The 22,446-nt window shown below is 33.9% G+C and overlaps 1 protein-coding gene across 1 annotated transcript; it reads left to right on the top strand.

The window, feature by feature from the left end:
- Nucleotides 1–16,633: 16,633 nt before the first annotated feature.
- LOC106769918 lies at nt 16,634–20,542 on the top strand. The gene is made up of 3 exons (XM_014655723.2): nt 16,634–17,586; nt 18,865–19,036; nt 19,798–20,542. Exons 1-3 carry the CDS (start codon nt 16,702–16,704, stop codon nt 20,316–20,318), a joined length of 1,578 nt encoding a protein of 525 aa, XP_014511209.2. The 5' UTR covers nt 16,634–16,701; the 3' UTR covers nt 20,319–20,542.
- The last annotated feature ends 1,904 nt before the right edge of the window (nt 20,543–22,446 follow it).

Here is a 22,446-nt window from a genome sequence, read left to right as displayed (position 1 = left end):
CAAGATTATCTTTACCATTATTCAAGACAAAGCATTTGCATCCAAAAATTTTCAAATGAGATACATTTGGTTTTCTACCATTTAACAGTTCATAAGGAGCTAATTTCAGAATTGGCCTAATAAGCATCCTATTCAACACATAACAAGTAGTACTAACTGCATCAGCACAAAAATATTTTGGCGCATTAGATTCATTCATAAGCGTTCTAGCTAATTCTTCTAATGATCTATTTTTCCTTTCAACAACACCATTTTGTTGGGTAGTTCTAGGAGCTGAAAAGTTATGTGCAATGCCATATTCTTCAAAAAAAATTTCAAAAGATTCATTTTCAAATTCACCACTGTGATCACTTCTCAATGTTTTGATTTTCAAATCTTTTTCATTTTGAATACGTTTAGCAAAAGATTTAAAGGCTTTGGAAGCTTCACTTTTCAAAGTTAAAAAGAAGGTCCAAGTGAATCTAGTGTAATCATCAATAATTACAAGAGCATAGTAATTTCCACCAAAACTTTTAATTCTAGATGGACCAAACAAGTCCATATGCAAAANTTCTAAAGGTTTTGATGTTGAAATCATGCTTTTGGATGAAAATGAAGATTTGGTTTGTTTACCTTTTTGACATGCAATGCATAATTTGTCTTTCTCAAATTTCAGTTTAGGCAAACCAATCACAAGATCTTTAGACATTAATTTATTCAAATGTTGCATATGAATATGTGCAGCTCTTTTATGCCATAGCGAAGGATTTTCTTCTTTAGTGACTAAGCATGTTATACTATGACTAGATGCACTTTCAATATCAATCAAATATATGTTGTTATGCCTAACACCTTGCAAAGCAATATCAGTAGAATCTTTAAAATAAACAGTGCATTTATCACTTTCAAATGTTACCTTGAGACCTTTGTCACATAATTGACTTATGCTTAGGAGGTTATGCTTGAGGCCTTCCACATATAAGACATCTCTTATAGTTAATGTGTTTCCTCCTCCAATATCTCCAGTTCCCATGATTCTACCTTTGTTGTTATCCCCATATGTTACAAATCCTTGCTTTTTCTTCTCAAAAGAGATAAACCTTTTCTTGTCATCAGTCATGTGTCTTGAACATCCAATGTCAAGATACCAAAATGACTTCTTTGACTTAGTAGGTTCCTACAAAACAAATTAGCAAGAATTTAGGTCCCCAATCTCATTATTGTTCCTTGGGGTTAGTTCATGCAAGTATATATCATTTCACAACTTTAACCCATGCATATTTACCATTTGGAACACCAAAATGTTTAATGTTGCATTTGTTTGATGTATGTCCATGCTTCATACAGTAAAAACAACAAACATTATTCACTTTATTTTTAACAAAAGTCCCTTTTTCAACCCAAACTCTACCAGTTCTTCTAGTTTTAGACTTTTTATTTTGATGCAAGTTCCTATTTCTAATATTGCTTGTTTTAAAGTTAGTTTTCATATGCAAATTTATCTTAGTTGCCTTTGCAAGTAGGTATTCAAGTATGTCAATATCAAATATATGACTCTTACAAGACAAACATTCAACAGGTTCAACAGTAGCATTTGCATCAGACAATTTTTTTTCTAAAGTACTAACTTTATTTCTTAAAACAACTTCATCATTAAGCAATTTGTCATACTTCAATTTCAATTCATTGTGCTCTTTCTTAAGATTTTTATGTGAAGCATCAAGTTTTTCATATTCATTCATCAATTCAAAGAAGGCCTTTTGCAAGTCTAACTCACTAGATTCAAAGCTAGAATCACTTACTCGGCTTTCAGTATCTTCTGAGTCAGCTATTAGACAAATATTTGTCTCTTCATCTGAGTCACTTGAGCTTGTTGAGCTGGATGCATTGTCTTCCCAAGCTATGTAAGCTTTCTTTTTCTTCTGAAACTTTCTTTCTTTCTTTTCTTCACTTTTCTTGTTCTTCGGACATTCAGTTTTCATGTGTCCTCTTTCTCCACATCCATAGCATTTTATACTTGAAGGAGATTCTTGATTTTCTCTCCTTTCTTTGCGGAATTTGTCCTTTCCTTTTGCCTTCATAAAGTTGGCAAATTTCTTTATCATGAGGCTCATGTTCTCCTCATCATTAGAATCATCATCTTCAAAAGTTTTTGAACTTTTGCCTTTAAAGATCTCGGACTTGAAGGCTAGTGTCTTCCTTTTGCCTTGATCTTCTTCAGCAATTAATCTCTTCAACTCAAGCTCGTGCTCATGAAGCTTTCCAAACAGAATTAACATCGTCATTTGAGAGAGATTTTGTGACTCCGAGATGGCAGTCACCTTTGGTTGCCAAGACCTGTCCAATGATTTCAAAATTTTTACATTCAATTCATCAGTATCAAAGGTCTTAACCAAACCAGTCAAATGTTTCACTATGGGAGTGAAGCGCTTTTGGACATCAGAAATTGCTTCTCCAGGTTGCATTCTGAACATCTCATACTCCTGAATGAGAGAGTTCTTCCTTGCACGTTTCATGTCCTCTGTTCCTTCATGTGTGACTCTGAGGACTTCCCACATTTCCTGTGTTGTCTTACATAGTGAAATTCTATAAAATTCATCAAGTACAACAGCAGATGAAATAATATTACGAGCTTTAATATCAAACTGAGCTCGTCTATTTTCTTCAGCAGACCAATTAAAGTATGGTTTTTCTACCTCTACACCATCAACTATGTTCTCAGGAATATAAGGACCATTTTGTACAGCTTCCCAGATGCCTCTGTCAACAGACCCCATAAAAATTTCCATTCTGACTTTCCAGAACGCATAGTTATCACCAGTAAAAAGTGATGGTCTATTAATAGAAGCACCCTCGGCATATACAAGATTTTGAGTGTGATGACCGGCCATTTTTGCAAATTTTGAAAAACTATCAAAGCAAGCTCTGATACCAATTGTTGGTTGAACAATCGGTATCGTTCACAAACAGAGTATAACGTAGCAGAATAAAACTTTAGTAAGCGGAAAAGCGTGTTCGGTCACTTTGTATTAAAATGGTCAGTTTATAAAATAAATATTCTGAGAGACAGTTTATCAAACAGTTGATATGCGTAAAAAGTAAACGTTGTAGGGAATAGAAAAATCACATGAGTAATTTTTATACTGGTTCGATTCAAAAGAATCTACGTCCAGTCGTTAATCACTATAAACAGTGATTAACAGTTCCACTAAAAATGAGTTTCACAAATTTAAAATATAGTGAATAAAACCGATAAAGTAAACCTTCCTTCGACGAACGAACCGGAAGATGAACACTCTGCCAACTCGAAGAGAACCGCTCCGACAATCGACAAACGATACGCGAGCTTCTCCTATTCACGAGACCAGGAACAGCACCTTGCTAACTCGAAGAGAACCGCCTCGACTATCGACACACAAAACGCGAACTTCTCCTATTCACGAGACCAAGCAAGGGAACCTGAACAATAGCTTTTGAGAACTTCCTCTAACAAATAGTATTCTCAAGAACTCTCTCTGTTCAGCAGTGTTGTTTTGAATTTCTCATGACCTAAATATATAGCCATCTGCTCTGAATATCAAAAGTCAGGTTCAACCTGACACAATTAATCGATTATTGTAAGTGATAATCGATTATTCAAGTTCGTTACAGGCTTTTCAAAATGTGATAATCGATTATATGAAATTATAATCGATTATTCCTAAAGGACTTGTGATAATCGATTATTACTTCTCCATAATCGATTATTTCAGTAAAAATACAAGTTTTACAAAGTTTTTAAGACTTTCCTACTACATTTAATTTCTACAAATTGCTTTTAAATAATTCTAATATCCTCTTCAAGTAAAACTTCTTGCAGCATCATCAAAACAATTTTCCTCAAGATTTACCTATACTCCTTATTACTAACAGGTTGCAGTGCAGAAAAGTCAACCAGAATGCAGAAAAGTCAACTAGACAACCAGAAAAGTCAACCAAAAAAGTCAACAAGTTGACCAAAATGCTGAAAAGTTGACCAGAGTGGCGGTGGCGCGAGTCGAGGAAAATCGTCGGGCGGTGGTGCGACTGATGGGAAACCGTCGGGCGTCAAAATATGACGTCGGGCGGTTGTTTGTTGGGCTTGGGCTCAAATTCTATTACTTTTATTGGTTATAAATAGCCTTAGTGCGAGTTTAGAGGCATTCTTTTGACAGAAAGGGACAGCCAGACCTTCTTTTCACTCCTTGGAGAAGATCTCTTGGATGCTTAGGCTCCTTTTTATCCAATCTAGGGTTTGTTTTTCCATTTTTCCATTATTTTTCATCTAGTTTCACCATGACAATGGTGAACTAAACCCTTTTGTTGTTGGGGAACAATGTAATCTTTTTGAAACTCTCTTTTATTGAAACTCTTATTTATTTATATGCTTGTCGTATGCTTTGATTATTAATTGTTGGGTTTCTCATTTGCGCTTAATGCTTTTATCATTTAACTCATTCGATAATTGTTGTTTGTCTTTATTGATATGGGAACGTATGATACTGTCATGAATTGGTGGGAAATTCCTTGATTAAGCAATACCACCTAGGGATAGGGGGTAGGACGATCAATTGTTTTTGCTTCCGTTTATCATGCAGTATTAATTACTAGGGGAGGCTAGGGATAGCAAGCCAGTAATTAGTAATAGGCTTTTTTCATCGAGGGATCGGGTTAAGGGTAGACTAAGAAAGTTTGTATGACAATTAGATAACAAAGCGAATCAAATAAGAGGAGTAGATAAGAGAGAGTGGATAAGATGAATTTGTAAACCCCAACAACTCCATTCATCCATAGTCTTTTTCTTGTCAACTGAATCAATTGCATTTGCATGTTTAATTTTTGTTTTTGCATCCAAACTACAAATTAATTTTCTTTACAAGTCTTACAATTTTAGTTTACACGAAAGATAAGGCCTTCAAGTCCTTTGGGGAGAACGATATTGGGTTTACCAATTATATTACTTGATACGATCTGGTACACTTGCTAGAGTGTTAACAAGTTTTTGGCGCCGTTGCCAGGGGCTCGAGGTTTAACTTTTTTTAGTAGTGTAAATTGATTGAATTTGACTTGATTTTTTATGTTTATTTTTATTTTTGTTCTAATAAATGTTTTCTAGGGTTTTGTGCCTAATGTTTGCAGGATGCAGTTTGGACAATAATTTGATTATGTGGGCACTCAATTCTATCAAAATGATTTCAACTACTACTGGGAACCTCACTCAAGCATGGATCAAGGTTGGAACGGACAAGCAGGAGAACCACATCAACAATTACTATTAGGGCAACAAGTATCTGCTTTGAATGAGCAAATCAACAGATTGGACGAGACATTGGAACGACTTCTCCAAAATTCTCTCTCCTATACAGAAGAGAGTGAAGCAAGAAATAAAAGGTTGAAGATACAGATTCATCACTCCAATGAGATATTGAATTCTAGGGTTAATACTGAGGTTAACCCTAGGGAGGAATGTCAAGCCCCTAGTTTTGAAGTTGATAATGTTGTTGATGAGGAAAAGATAGAAAGAGATGATGAGAAGATAAAGAAAAAAATAGAGATAAAAGAGGAAAAGATATAGGAGAAAAGGTTGAGTGAGGAAGGGAATGAAGTAGTTGAGAAAAAAGAAAAAAAGAACAAATATGTTAAAATAAAGAAGAAAAGAAGAAAAGAGAAAAAGAGAAAGTTGAGGGAGGAAAAGATTGAGAAAAAGAGGAAGAGAGGAAAGAATAAAAGATCATATGCAAAACCCCTTCCTCATCAAAAGAAATATCATAGGAAAGAAAAGAAATTTATGTTCTCCATGGAGATCTTCAAGAAATTAGAGATCAAAATTCCTATGATTGAAACATGGAAACAAGTGCTTGGTGTTCTTAATTTTCTGAAGAAATTCAGTAGAAAGAAGAAAAAGAAAAGAATATCAAGCAAAGAGAATCAACACCTACTGAGGGGTGTTTTTTATTTTTCTGTTTTTATCTTTCTGTTTTTATTTTTCTGTTTATTTTTCTGCTTTTATTTTTCTGTTTTATTTTTTGTTTTTATTTTTTGTTTTTATTTTTTGTTTTATTAAAAAAACGGAAAAAAAATATCTTTTACTGTTTTTATTTTTATTTTTATCTTTATTTTTATTTTTTATTTTTTATTTTTTTGGGCTAATTTTGTGCTCTAGTGCAATGTTTTTTAGTGTGTGCAGGATAAAAATTTGCATTAGGAGCACAAGATCATTAGGAGGCAGATAAGGAAGGAGAATTGGTTCATCAACACCCTGATGTGAAAAGTGACAAACCCAAACCTGGCACACCAGTGAAATTCCAGAATAGGTTATGGGTTGTCAAGACTATCAAAGCAAACAAAATTCTTGAGATTGAGGATCCTTAGAGTTGGTGACCAGGAAATTTCCAAAATTTTGTTGGTGTCAAGGAGGAAGGAAGAACGCCAACATAAATTATCAACACCTACTGATAGGTGTTTGAGCTTTACCGGGTCAAGCTAATGACGTTAAAAAAGCGCTTGCTGGGAGGCAACCCAGTTTCTAACTTTTTGTTTTTAAATTGAATTATTTGTGTGGTGTGGATTTGATTTTTTTTTGTTTGAGTTTTTTTAGGTTAAATGCTGCTTTTGATGGCAGTGATGATAGCATCTACTGATGGATGCTTCTACAACATCTACTGATGGATGTTGTTATGGAAGAGGACGGTAAATAGACATCTACTGATGGATGTCACTGTCACCATTTACTGATGAATGCTACTGGGATAACATCTACTGAGGGATGCTAGAAGATTTAGGTATCTACTGAAGGATACTAGGAAGGTACACTTACTGATGGGTGTTGGAAAGGTATGCACTTATTGACAAGTGCTAGAAAGGTTTGGGTCAGGCTCGTGACATTAAACAAGCGCTACTAGGAGGCAACCTAGGTTCTCTCTTTCACTTTTGCATTTTGAATTCTTAGAATAGGTTGAATTTTTATTCTCAGTGTCTATGCTTGGCCTGAATACTTTTCTGAAAATGTTTGACTGAATAACATGCATGATAAGTTTATTTGATGATGATTGGATGTGGATGATAATTGAGTTGTGTTGCATGTTGATATCCAGTGAAAAAGTTCACTAACTATGTGAAAAGATGTGTGATGGATTATGATTGTGGTTATGATGCTAAGCAAGGTGTATGAATGAATGATGTGTGAGAAACCATGTTGTGTGAGGTATTGAGCTCCAGAGTTTTTATTGTTGTATGTATTGTTCACAGGAAAACATGAATGATATTGCCTTAATCTTGATGATTGATTGAATTGCATGTGAATGTCATATGATCAAGGCCATTTTTGAAAACCCTACTCTAGCCATATTTTCACCAAAGTGCTTGAAATATTATACCATTTTTTAACCTTAGCCTTAAACAGGATGAGAAAAGGTTCAAGTTTGGGGTTGTATGGGGAAAATTGAAAGGCAATTGAAAAGCATTGAGCTCAAATATTGAGAAAGAAAAATGCATGAGAAAAAGAAAAGAAAAGAAGAAAAGCATGAAGATGAGCTCAATGTAAAAATAAAAGAAAAGGAAAGAAGTTGGGAATAAGTGAGATTGGTGAGGTAGAGAGTTGTGCTTAAACTTTGAATATTATTGTAACTCAAGGATTTTGCATTCTAGAAAAACCAATTTTTCTTGTTAGCCCAGCCACTATACAAGCCTTAGAAAAGTCCTTATGATGGCATTTGCATGTGAAGATTTTGATTGTTTGAGATGAATGCCAATTTTGTTTCATGTGACTTGTGAATAATAGAGAGTTTGAGTGTCACCTTAAACACTTGAGTGATTGAGTGAAACACTTGCTTGGTGAGAATTGATAAATTTCATGCTTACATCTATGCTTAGTGGATTGGTCATTCATAAACTATAACATCTATTGAGAAACATGTGATCATGTGAACTGAACTAAATTGAAAGCATGCATGCATCTTGATTTGATTCCACTGAAAATCTGAAATTGAGTAGTTCTTGTCATGAATTTTAGGAGTGTTGAACTATTGGATGAAAAAGTGGAAGGCCAAGTTTTGTTTTTTTTTGCTTGAGGACAAGCACAATTCTAAGTTTGGGGCTGTGATAACGGTTAAAAAACAGTTAGTTTCATACTCAATTTTGATATTAAAACACACCCTTTGTGACTTAGAATTAGCTTGAAATCAAGCATTTTGTTTAAGTTAGAGAATAAGAGAGTCAAAAGTTGGTTTTAGAAATATTATGCTTGTTTTTACATTGTTTTGCAGGGTTTTAAGATGAATTGAAGATGGAAGTGAAGAAAGGTGGATTTAGACCCGTGAAAGAGGAAGAAAAAGGATGAAAAGAAGGGTCAAGTGAACCACTGAGCGCCAGAATGGACCGCTGAGCGTCCAGAGCGATCAAGGGCAAACCGCTCAACGGTAAAACTGACCGGTGAGCGGTCCAACGGCTAAAGGGGAAACCGTTGAGCGGTTTACTTAGGCACCTGGACGATTGTTTGTTTTTATTAGCATAGATTCTGTAATCTTTCTGTTATCTTTTTGGCTTATATATAGCCCCAATGCGAATCAAAACATATTCTTTTGGTAGAGAGAAACGTCCAGAGTTATTCCACACACCTTGGAGGAGGTTCCTTGGATGCTTAGGCTCCAATCTACCAAGTTTAGGGTTATTTCTTCCATTCTTTCATTATATTTCATCTAGATTCACCATGATTATGGTGAACTAAACCCTAGGTTGTTGGGGAACAATGTAATCTTTTGAAACTCTCATATATCCAAATTCGTATTTAGTTTATATGCTTGCATATGCTTAATTTATAAATTGTTGGGTTCCTTACCTGCATTTAATGCTTTTATCGTTTAACTCATTCGGTAAATGTTGTTTGTCTTTATTGATACGGGAACGTACAGTAATGTCATGAACTGGGGGGAATTCCTTGATTAAGCAATATCACCTAGGGATAGGGGTAGGACGATCAATTGTATTTTGCTTCCATTTATCATGCATTATTAGTTACTAGGGGTGGCTAGCGATAGCAAGCCGGTAATTAGTAATAGGTTCTTTTCGCCAAGGGATTGGGTTAAGGGTAGACCAAGAAAGTTTGCATGACAATATGATAAATAAGCAAATTAAATAAGAGTAGATATATGAGGGTGGATAAGATGAAATTGTAAACCCCAACAACTCCATTCAACCACAGTTTCTTTTAGCCAATTGAATCACTGCATTTGCATGTTTACTTTTGTTCTTTGCATTCAAACCTCAATTTAATTCTTTTCTCAAGTTTTACGCGATTGGTTTACATGAAAACTAAGGCCTAAGAGTCCTTTGGGAAACGATACTTGGACTTACCCATTTTATATTACTTGATAACGATCTGGTACACTTATCAGGGACTTAACAATTGCACATAACAGATAAAGCACATAAACTTGTTCAGCACATATATCAATCAATCAACATAGGAACATGTAAAACAAAACATAAACATGTTCAACAGATATAACAATCAATCAACATAAGAACATGTAATTCATCAACAACATATGTGTGTTATTAAACAATGTGTTGTCATCATCAAAAACTAGATTGATATAGAAATTGTGTTGTCAAAAATCTCAACAATCTCCCCTTTTTTTATGATGCAAAACCATGATTAATAATTAACCATGTTTGCACGATAAAATACAAAACAGAGTAACAAAAGATATATCACAGTTCAAGTACTCTGCATGTAACACAATTAAACAACAAAATATCAAGCAGAATATGAGATAAATATGCATTCTCCCCTTTTCATAAACCTTTCATAAATTCTCTCCCCCTTTGTGCATTAGCAAAATAGGAATGCTCTAGATATTTATGTTGATATACAAACATAGATGCATCAAGAAGTATATGCAATTTTCAAGATGCAATGATGCTCTCCCTATCACATTTAAGTTTGTGGTTGTGATAATGGTTCAAAAACCGTTATTTTTATACTTAATTTTGATACAAAACACACCCTTTATGACTTAGAAATTAGCTTGAAATCATGCAAATTGCTTTAGTTAGGTTATAAGAGAGTCAAAGGTGGTTTTAGAGATATTATGCTTGGTTTTTTCCTGTTTTGACAAGGTTAGGCGAGAGTTGAATGATGGATAGCGAAGTAGGAAGGAGTTGGACTCAAGAAAGGATGATAAAAGGTGCAAAAGAAGAATCGCATCCATCGCTCAGCGCCAATTTCAGCGCTGAGCGCCAGCTTTGTGAAAAGAGCCACTGTCAGACGCTTAAGAGCCACTATCAGACGCTTAAGCGCCAGTTTCACCGTTGAGCGCCAGATCCAACGCTGAGCGTTGGCCTTCTCAGAGACAGCACTGCCAAACGCTTGAGCGTGAACGTTGAGCGTCTTACTTAAGTGTCGCACTTACCGCTGAGCGATGAAACCAACGTTGAGCATTGTAGTTGGGCTTGGACCAGTTTTCTGTAATTTTTCATAGTTTATAAATAGATTTGTGCAACCCTTAGGGTTATCTTTTGGTAAAGAAAAGACACAAAAACACCCATTCTCACTCCTTGGAGGCGGATATTGGATGCGAAAGCTCCAATCTTTCAATTCTAGGGTTATTTCTTTCATTCTTTCCATTCAATTCATATAGTTTCACCATGACAATGGTGAACTAAAACCCTTTGTTGTTGGGGAATTATGTAATCCTTTTGAAACTCTCTTATATCGAAGTTCTTATTTTATTCATATACTTTAGTTATCAATATTTTGAGTTTTCTTCTCTACACTTCATGCTTGCATTGTATAACTCATTCAATGTCATGATCTGTGATTTTGTAGATATAGACACATACGGGGAAATCTAGACATGAGGGGAATTCTCTTAATTATGAAATATTACCTAGACATAGGAATATGACGGTTAATTGCTTTAAGCTTCTGTACACTGAAATGCATGACTAATTACTAAGGAGATTAGACATAGTAAACTAGTAATTGGGAGTAGGTTCTCTTTGCCGAGACATCGGATTTAGAGTAAATTAGAAAGTTGCATGACATTGATAACAAAGTTGAATTTAATAAGAATAGTAGATATAGGAGAGTGGATTAGGATGAAACCGTAAACCCCAACAACATCATTCATTCATATCTTTATCTATCAATTGATCAAGCCTTTGCATTTGCATGTTTATTTTAGCTTTTGCATTATAAACCCTAAATTTAATCTTTATCAAGTCTTAAGAAATCAATTCACATAAACGATTAGGACAAAGAGTCCCTTGGGAAACGATATTCGGACTTACCGTCTCTTTATTACTTGATACGATCAGGTACACTTGCCAAGGTGTTAACAACAAGCATAGCACACTCATAACCTATTGGATTCCTAAGAAAAGAACTGCTCTGATACCATTGTAACATCCCAAAAATATAGTGTAAAACTATATAAAAGATTCGTCACAAATATGATAAGATAGAACAGTTATAGACTGAAATGTAAAGCATAAACTTACATTCATCCAAAAACAACTATAAAATTTAAACTTTATATACATCCAGTCTGATACAAAACTATATACAATCCTACTCTAACTAGTCTATGCTGCCACATCACCTCCTTCCAAAGCCTACTCCAGAGAAACCTCTTCTCCCTCTGCTCACACCCATAGGATGATCATCTCAAAGGAAAAACACCATACATACAAAACACAAATACAAATAGAAGGGTAAGCTAGATATAAAAAGCATTTCATACATGGACATAATATACAAACACCTACAAGTATATAGAATAAATAACTCCAAAGATCCTAAACATGTTATGACTTAGACTTGACTGTTCGGACTTAAAATGATTGTCAAGCTATGGCGGGTTGTGTACTTGTGGTGACCTCTACTGTTTTGCAAAGTCATTGCCAAAAGGTTTCATCCTACCACACTCACAAGGTTAGTCTGCTCCGAGCCTTGAGGTATACTGGAAGCCCCCAAGACTAAGACCTCTTGCTACTCCTCACGACATGGATCAATCCTCTCTACGATTGGAGTTTCAGGATAATCCCTAACACTGAGCTACTACATTCATTCTAAACATACTTGAATCTTACCAAGAGATCCTACATTTAAACCTACTTACACCATTTTGAAATCTCACTTTCTTTCACTTTAAATCACAAATTTTAATTTTTATAATCATATAACTCAATTCACATTCATACATAATATAAAAACATCATTCAAATCAATCAAGGACAAAAGAGGGAAAGAGTAAACTAAAACCTGGACTAGCCGCTTAGCAAATCTCCTCGTTGAGCGACCCCAAAGTTCCTTCGCTCAGTGACCTTACTCGTTGTGCGAATCCACAGGCAGTACCTCAAGACTCTAAACCACTCGCTCAACCACTCAACTCGTTGAGTGAATAAAACTCCTTGTAGTACTAGAGCACAACCTCTCACTCAACGACTTCGCTCGTTGTGCGAATAAAAATCACAGTGCTCCTAGACTTCAACCTCTCACTCAACGACCCAATTGTTGTGCGTATCCCCTAGACAATGGTTCAAACCCTCCAGACACTCACTTAGTGACCTTGCACGTTGTGCGAATATCTAGACAACGTGCATAACTTCTCAGCCACTTGTTGAGCGACTTAATTCGCTCAGCGAGTCTGCATAATTCTACAGCACAAAACTACAAAATTATGATCCTACACCAAAACTTACCAATTATAATTATTTTCCCCAACTTCTAATCCTCGTAGATTGTGTTATATATCTAATTATACTTAACTAAGTGTGTAAACCTTTCTTACCTCATTCTAAAGTGTTTACTAACTAAATCACACTTCAAAACTTACAAATCATCAACCTATGAACCCAAATCATGTTCTACCACTTTTGGCAAAGTTTTAAGCAACTTAGGGACTTAAACAAGTCCCTTTTGACTTACCAAAGATATCCCAATAGACTAATTGAGCACCTAAACCCAAATTCACATTTTCACTACTCCACTTCCTCAAAACTAACTCTAAACCACCACAATGTGACTTTATTCATAACCAATCAACAATATGACAGATTCCTAACCTTTTATACAATTGAGCTTAGAAAATTCTATTTATATTATACGATTATTTTATAATAAAATATTTTGTCTCATTATTTTAATATATCTATCTACTTTGATACTCTATTTTCTAGGTTATTACATCAACTAGATTTTTTTATTGATAATTTAGTAAAAATTATTTGTTATTTAAATTAATAAGATTGTAGTGATTACTATTATAAATTAATCTTATTTTTCATTTGAAATATAATTTTCTTGAAGAGTGTTTTTAGACAATATTTAATAATTATGATTTTTTTTATCTAAATATAGGATAATAAAATTTATAACGAATTTCTTTATTTTAATTATGCTAGTAAAATATTAAAATTATATTATAAAAATAAAAATGATTATAATTTAAAGTATTATAGTTTTTGTGTATTTTTATTATTACTATTATTATTATTATTGTTGTTGTTGTTGTTGTTGTTGTTATTGTTGTTGTTGTTGTTGTTATTGTTGTTGTTATTGTTGTAAGAGCCTGAAAAATAAGTTCAAAAGGGGTAGAAAGGTACATTACCTAAATGGCACCAGGCTATTATTCAAATAAAGCTTCTTTCTAACCTCCTGGTCCATTTTTACGTACTCACCTCCCTCTCTCTAGAACCTTGTTCTCTAGGTGTTATGCCTTATCTTTACCATACCATTTCACTGACCCAGTGCATGTCCATTCAGGTGTTGCCCAAGCATCCACAACATCGAGGGCTTCCTTTTGATCCGATTACTTCCTCCTCATTTTGACCTACAAGTGGTCTCCCTTTTCCTATGTTGTTGTGGAACCTGGGCATGCATGACTCATATTACTGTTTGTAATTGTGAAATGATGTTTATATGAAACTGCCTTGTATGTGAATGTTGTATGAACTGGAATTGATGATCCTATATGCTAGCTCAAATGCTTATTGTGTATCTATTGTTGAAACTACGAAATTGTTCCTATGATTCTGGTTTGGAGGTGGTATATTGTTAAGAATTAGTGTTGAGGGTATGAAAGTTGTTATACAAGTTGTTGGCTAAGGAATTCAGTGAATTACGGGGTCCTAGGTCATTTATAAGAAGAACTGAGATAGCAATTTTTAGCAACTGGTGCCTAGTGTGTAATTGGGTTGTTGGGTGCATCTTAGGCAAGTCATTTGTGACTTGTTAGGGTCATAAAACGGGTCTAAAACCTGTTCATAAAGGAAGAATTGAAATTGGGTCCCTTAGTTGAGCACTTTGATGTTATAAGCCGTGAAATAAACTTTAATCATCATAGAGTTGTAGTAAGAAGGTTTAGAAACGTCTAGATAGGTTTAATTAGGTCTAAAGTAAGAATTAGAGGTGTTAGAAGTTAGGAAATTGAACTAGAAATGGTAAATGGGGGTGTGAGATGATTAAATCTGCAGGATTTCGTTCTGCAGATTATGCAGTCTCGTTATGCGAATTGTCTCGAATAGTGAGACCCTGTAGGGAGGGTGCCACTGTTTAGTTATTCGCTCTGTGCCCTTGTGCACTATGCGAATAACCCAGGAGCCATGCTCTTTGTTTAAGCTCTCGCATAGCGAGCTAGGTGCGCTATGCGAGATACCTGAGGTCTGGCACCTCTGCTTACTAATTCGCCTTGCGAAATTGAAGGGTGCGCTCTACGAATTAGCTAGGTTTTGCCTTGCGAATATGGGGTGTGCTGTGCGGATCCCCTGAGCCTAATCCTCTCTTTTGCACTTGTTTTGGCTAAGCTTAAGTGTGTGTGTGTGTGTGTGTGTGCTTATCGAAATGCATTGTATGATGATGGTAACATTATGTGATTGAAAGCATGTGAATGTGTGAGGTATGCTTAGTGATTGAACGTAACAAAGTTGTGATTGGTGTAAGTGTAACAAGTATGGTTCATGGAGGTAATTCCTTGATCCTCAAGGCGAGGATTCATGGTGGTGCCCTATGTGTATTGGACGTAATTCCATGGCCTCAAGGAGAGGATTCCATGGTGGTGCCCTAGTAGTGTGTAGAATGATTTGCACGGAAGCTCAGTATTGGGGGTTATCCTGAAACTGCAATGATCAATCATCCTCAAGTAGAGAGGATTGAATCATGTCGCGAGTAGTAGTAGGAGGTCTTAATCTTGAAGGCTTCCAGTATGCTCCAAGGGGCGGTACAAACTAACCTCGTAAGTGTGGTAGGGTGAAACCCATTACCAATGGCTTTGCAAAGTAGTATATGACACCACGAGTGCACAACCCGTCATAGCTCAACAATCACTCTAGTCCAGATGAGTCGATTTATAATGTAGCAAGTCTTGTAGTGTCATTTAGTATGTTTTGAATGAACTTTGCATGTTGTGTATGATTGATAACATGATTTGTATACCTAGCTCACCCTTGCTTGTTTGTGCTTTGTTTGTGTTGTGCTTTTTTTTTCCGATGATCATCTACTTGGATGTGAGCAGATGTTGAGGAGGTGCCCTTGGAGCAAGAGATGGAAGATGCTGATGTTGCAGCTTAGTCTTCTTAGGATTTCTTGATTTTAGTTCTTGTTATTTTGAAATACTCTATCATGTTCTTAAAGTTTTAAATTATGACTTATTTTAAAGATAACTGTAACCTTAACAACTTACTTGCAAGTTTAACTCCTAATTGTTCTCCTATATTATATTTGTGCACTTCTATATTATACTATGAGATATAATTGGGATTTCACCATTATTATCATTATTATTATTATTATTATTATTATTATTATTATTATTATTATTATTATTATTATTTTTATTAAATTATATTGTAATGTAAACTATTAATACTTATACATTATTATTTTTCATTTTTTTAATTAACTAAGAACATTAGTTGATTTAGACTTTAAAAAGTATTTAATGATTATATATATATATATATATATATATATATATATATATATATATATATATATATATATATATATATATATATATATATATATATGACCAATCGATTAACCTGTTTCTCTGGCAGGATAAGTCAGTGTCTCAGTCTCTTTTAATTATGAGTAAATGGTGATCTCTCTAAATATTTCAAATACTAAATAAAGGAAGCATCTCAAAATAAATATGAACAACGCAACATATAAAAGTAAAATTTTCAAGTAATTTAAACATGTATAAAAAAGGATGCTTTACATTTGTTAAGAATTTCCCCATAATTATGATTTCTTTATAATTGGAAAAATAAATATATTAAAATATGAGGTGTAATGATAGTATATGAATTATATAAGATTATGTATGAAAAAGTTGATCTCCCAGGAAGCCTTCTCCTAGGCCTACACTGTACATAGATATTCCTCACACACAGACACTCACAGTCACACTTATAGACTTACCATCTTCATTTCATATTACATTTTTCCTCTCTCGGGTTCAGTCAAAAAAGAATAATATTTATTTGTATTCAGATTATTTTATAAGATAGAAATATAATTGAACTTATATTCGAAAAAGAGAGTAAGATGAAATTATATTTGAAGTGAGTGGGATTATTACTCAAAAACTTTAGTACAAAATGATAGACAGTGGTAGGAGTTAGACTTATTTTCCTAGTTCAAATTACTCTGATGAAAGCACAGGAAAGTTACCAAAAGAGTAGAACCACACAAAAGAAATGCAAAGCAGAACAGTAGCAGTAGCGTATTATCTCTCCCTCTATTATTATTTAATAATAACAACACCATTTCACTCTCTCCCCTCCTTCTTCCAGCCCCTACATTTGAATCACCAACTCCTCTCTCTCTATCTCTCTCTCTTTATCACATTCTGCCTTGTTTCTACCAAACGCGCTTCCCAAACCCCAAACCTAGCTTCCTTAATCATGGCCGAGAAGCACTTGCGGGACCTGCTTCTGGAGGACCAAGAGCCCTTCCTTCTCAAACACTACATTTCGGAACGACGTGCCCTCCTCAAAACACCTTCCCCAAACACCACCTTAACCAAAAACACCTCAAACTCAAACTTCCCACTTAACAAATGCCTCCTCTCCTTCCACAACGCTACCAAATCTCCACTCTTGGAATTCGCGCCGCTCACCAAGAAGCACAGTCCCCTTAGGCCCTCCAACGCCAAAACCGCCACGCTCCTCCTTGAAGCCGCCCTCAGAATCCACAAACACGCCAAACCGAAGCCAAACAGGGCCTTGGGCATCTTCGGCTCGCTCTTCAAGAAACTCAGGACCCAACGGAAGAGGGGACAGATAAACGATGATGTTGTTGATGTTGGGTTGGTGGGATCCTGCGAGGGCAGACTCAGCAGTAGTGGCTTGTGGTCGGAGAGCGAGAGCAACGAGGACAAGTCTTTGGACTTGAAAACTTGTAGTAGTGACCACTCCTTCGATGACTCCGTCGAACAAGAGATTCAGTTCCTCAACTCTCATGATCTCTTCTTCTGCCAAACCCCTTTCCGTTTCTCACTCCGACAGATCCCCGACTACTCCCCCGGCTGCACGCCGGAATTCTCTTCGCCGCTCGGGTCTCCCCGTCGCCACACAACTCAGGTTTCTCCCTTTTCACATTATCATCTTTTTGTTCTCAAATAATAAAAATTCTTTTTTTTATTCTTCGCTCAACTTATATGTAAAAAAAAAAAATACCACAATTTTTCAACTATTTGTCCTCGGTCTATGTTCAATGTAAAGTATTCATTTATTCTAATTATATGAAAAGTTGTTCATAAAAATTTTATCATTTAAAATGCAAGACTTGTTTTAGAATTTGAAGTTTTTCTTATTTAACTCAAATCTTTCTTGGTTTTATAATAGTATATTCCAAATTTTTGTAACTCGTGACTTTATAAATTTAGAATGATTTTAATTTGTAATAAAAATGTTTCAAATACATGCATACACTGCAAAAGCTTTGCACCAAATTATTACTTATGTTATGTAAAGCAATTTTCAGACAGTAGATTTTTCTCCATAAAAAAATCTACATATTACCTTATAAAATATTTATATTTAGATTACAGTCCAAAAAAATAAGCTTGATACTTTCTCAATACTATCAAAAATTTGATCAGATATCATGATTTATATTTTAATTTAATTTACTAATACTGATAATTATTTTGAAGAATTCAGAACATTTTAATCAAACTATAATTCCAATAATAATAATAGTAAGGAATTGAACTGGTTTTATTGGCTCTAGGTTCAACTCGCCGGTTTGACTCGGATGTGTGGTGAGTTTGGAGCACCGAGTTGTGCTCGTGAATTAACCATGATAGTTCGTGGTGTTTTTTTTGTCGGCAAATAGGATCTGCATTCGGGTCTGCAAATATTGCCGGAACTTTTCCTACAAAGACGATTTTACCCTGTCATTTTTCCTAAATTTGTTAAATATTTCGTGAAGCAGAGGGTCACGCAGGTTAATTTAATTTGGATTTTCTGTATTGTATTTTTCGTCCAGGTGTCTACCATGCAACATTCTCGATTTTTCCTTTTACTTTTTGGGGTTATTCGGTAAAAAGGAAAAACCCTTTAAAAGAAGAGTAATCTTGTTTTTGTTTGTTCTATTGGGATGAATTATTGGACCCCCGACATTCGGTTTTCTAGAAAAATATTTTCTTGTTTGGATTTTGGATTACATTAATAGTGGAGTGGGTACCAAATCATAAAAAAAAAAGGAAGTCAACAACCCAATTATGAAGCAAGTGTTGAGTCTAAATCCATGGGCATTATAAGAATGATTAGGGAATTATGTTAACTACCCAATTTCGACAATATTCTAAGTATGGTGGTGGTTATGATTTTTTTTTTTTTTTTTTTTTTTCACAGGACAATGAAGTTAGTAGTGGTGATGGCGTCAACAAATTTCAATCTGGGGAAGAAGAGGAAGATAAAGAACAATTCAGTCCAGTGTCTGTTTTAGACCCACCCTTCGATGACGATGACAACGACCATGGAGAAGATGGTTTTGATTTGGACTGTAACTATGCCAATGTTCAAAGTACGTTATTGTTTTAATATATTTTCTTGGTTTATTTTCCGCCATTTTATGTTGTATGGTCGTTTTCCATCAACATGCCATCGTACACGCTTCTTCAAAATTCATTGTCTGTTACAAAATACCATAAGGGGGGCTATGTTCTTCCTATCATCTCTCCCAATGCCACCTATCCTTGTGGGTTCCATCCCCCGACATGCATTCGCATTCAATTTGAAATTGCCCTACTCTTTCTTCACATCTACACATTGCTACCACTCTCCTTTATAAATTTCAACATGACCCACAATTTTTTTCCTGTCAGAAAGACCTGATACTTCCATTCAATGTGCTGTGTAAGGTTTCTGCAACTCAACACCATTCAAGTATAATAATTTTTAATTTTCCGAAAACCAAACAATGTCACACATTATAGTATGATTCATTATTTTATCTAATGTGTACAAGAGTGGCATGGCTTGAAGAGAGCATTTTTGTTTGTCTCGGTCAGTACCTATGCTTCAAGACCAATTTTGGCCATCCTATACTTTATATGCTTCAAATAGCTGCTAAAACTCTTCTGTTTGTACTTATTGCTGTTTTTCCATGCTGAGTTACTTAAACAGTAAAGTTGATATAGATGTAAAAGGTTGTTGTCAGTTCTGTACAAAAAAGAGATTGCTGGAATATGATATGTTTGCAATGAATGTCTACAACCACTATTACAAAATTAATTGAATGAAGATGTTTATATTGATTTTCTCTTCTTTGTATTAAATTTTCAGGAACTACGCAGAATCTACTAGACAGGCTCCGTAGATTTGAGAAGCTTGCAGAGCTAGATCCAGTGGAGCTTGAGAAGAGGATGTTAGACCAAGAAGATGAAACATTTATGGAAGAGGATGATGATTACGATGATGTTGAGAGCGAAAGAAAATGTGGAGAAGAAAAGGTTGTCGGGGAAAGTGTGGTTGAAATCCTGAGCCATTCAAGAGTTGATGAGAAGCAGGAAGCAGCTGAGGACCTTAAGAGGCTGGTTTATGATCTGATAATGGAGGAAGAGACAGAAGTGAGTTGCTCAGAAGGGAAGAACACAGTGGTGATGAGAAGGGTTTGCAGGAGGCTGGAATTATGGAAGGAAGTGGAGTGCAACACCATTGATATGATGATTGAAGAGGATTTCTGTAGAGAAGAAGGTAGTTGGAAGAAAAATGGTGAGCACAGAGGGGAGCTAGTTCAGCAAGTTGAGCTTGCAATCTTTTTCTATCTAGTGGAGGAACTTTCAGAGGAACTAGTATGTTGTTAGTGTGAGAAAATTTTGAAGCAGCTCAAGAATTTAGAATCAATGATTATCTTTATTCTTTTTCACTACAAGGTTACAATCTAACTTGCAACTTATTTGAATAGGCTAGTTAGATAAGAAAAGACCCATAAGGATAATTTGGATGAGGGAGAACTTGGGGGATATGTACATGATTGGTGTATGTAAATCACCTTTAGTAGTTAAGAATACTATAATTTTTGCACTTATTCATCCTCACCCATTATTCTACTTAGTAAATTAACTACAATTCATAATTTATCTTCACAAACAACCTTAATAAATAAATGATAAAAGAAAGCATCTTCTATTGCATCTACTTCTTACCCTTGTTAAGGTTATTTTTTTTGTTAAAACCTTTTTACCTAAATAAGTTAAGTATACCCCAAATTACTTCTAATCACAATAATTACATATAGATAACTTAATTAAATAAAATATAAGTAACAATTATTATATTAAAATGAGAATAAAAGTGTTATATATTTAAAATTTCAATAATTGAAAGAAACAAATAATAGACATGTTTAGGATAATTACAAAAGTGGTAATAGCGCCCTGTAATTGAAATTTTAATTATTAATAAAAAAGAAAGTACAATAGAGATTATATCATTAACATTAATGGATTTTATCTCATAATATAGGATTGTTAATATTTATAACTATAAAGAATGGTTTCAAATGGTGTAACTTGTGTTCCAAATTAAGATGAAAAATTATAAGAAAGTTTGTGGTGAGAGAATTGACTGTAGCATTCATTCTAGGGCCAATGATGTGGTTAGACAATCTTGTCACACGAACATTTTGAAAACGACTAATGAGATTAATCTCTGTTTTTGTCGTATTAATTTTCTTTCCCGAGATCTCTGGTGTAGTAATTGACAATCTAACTTTGTTCTTTCTCGATTTTTACTTTTTTCTTTTTTTTTGCTCACACTTGTGAAACTTACAAGTTATTTTTTTTTTCAAATTATTTATAATTTTAGGTAAGATTAATTTATCCTCACATGAATCATTACTATATATCCGTATGTTAAATAATTAACTCAACTACCATAATAATTATTCAATAGTAAATATAATGAATTAGACTATTTTAGTAAACTCGAAAAACATGTATTTAGGGTTAGTAAAATTATTAAATATGAGACGATTTAGGATGGATATAATATTTATATTCTCTTCAATTATCATTAAAAAAAATTAATTTTCAATTATTAAAGGTATTAGTTTAAATTTTAAAAAAAATATAATAAATATTAAATAGAACTGAATTAATTGTAATTTGCTTCTAGTGATTATTTGTTTAATATATTTAAGTGCAAAAGAATAACCCTATTTAACCATTCTGTCAATAATTACCTTCTCAGAAGATTTGAATACTTAACTATAGTAATATCTTCTGAAAATACTTTGAAAATAACTCATTTGCATTGGATTTTCATACTTCTCCAGAGACATAAAAGTTTGTTTAGACAGATTTCTCCAATTGAGATGAGTTCTCCATAATTTAAAAATACAGTCATGTAACCCTTTTATAAAATTGGATTTTGTAAAAGCCACTTTTAGTTTATGGAAAATTTAATTTAATTTACAGTTTTATTTTAATTTTTCTTTTATAAGTCTTTATAAAAAAAACTGATATAAATAAGTATAAAATAAATTGAGAAATCAAATAAAATAAATTGCACCCTGAAATTATAATAAAATAAAATTCGATTTAGTTTATTCAAATAAAATATCTAAAATCATGTGTTAAACATGATTAGTTATAGAAAAAAAAAATACTAAAAGAACCAATAAAAAAGTATTATGTTATTACCTTGTTCAAATGGTTTGCATTGATAACAACACAAATAATGTGATAAATCTTTGCAAAGGTGGAGTTTTATTCAGATATTATATTACACAGAACATTTAGAAAAAATAAATTTTACACATAAGAATCATATTTGAGAAAGTTTTCTTCCAAACAATCCTGCAAACAAAATATACATACATATACATATATATATATATATATATATATATATATATATATATATATATATATATATCTATATATATATATATATATATTATATTACACAGAACATTTAGAAAAAATAAAT

Source organism: Vigna radiata, chromosome 8 (assembly GCF_000741045.1).
Source record: "Vigna radiata var. radiata cultivar VC1973A chromosome 8, Vradiata_ver6, whole genome shotgun sequence".
Lineage (NCBI taxonomy): Eukaryota > Viridiplantae > Streptophyta > Magnoliopsida > Fabales > Fabaceae > Vigna > Vigna radiata.
Note: the sequence above shows the minus strand (reverse complement) of the source record. Positions and strands in the feature narration are given on the sequence as shown.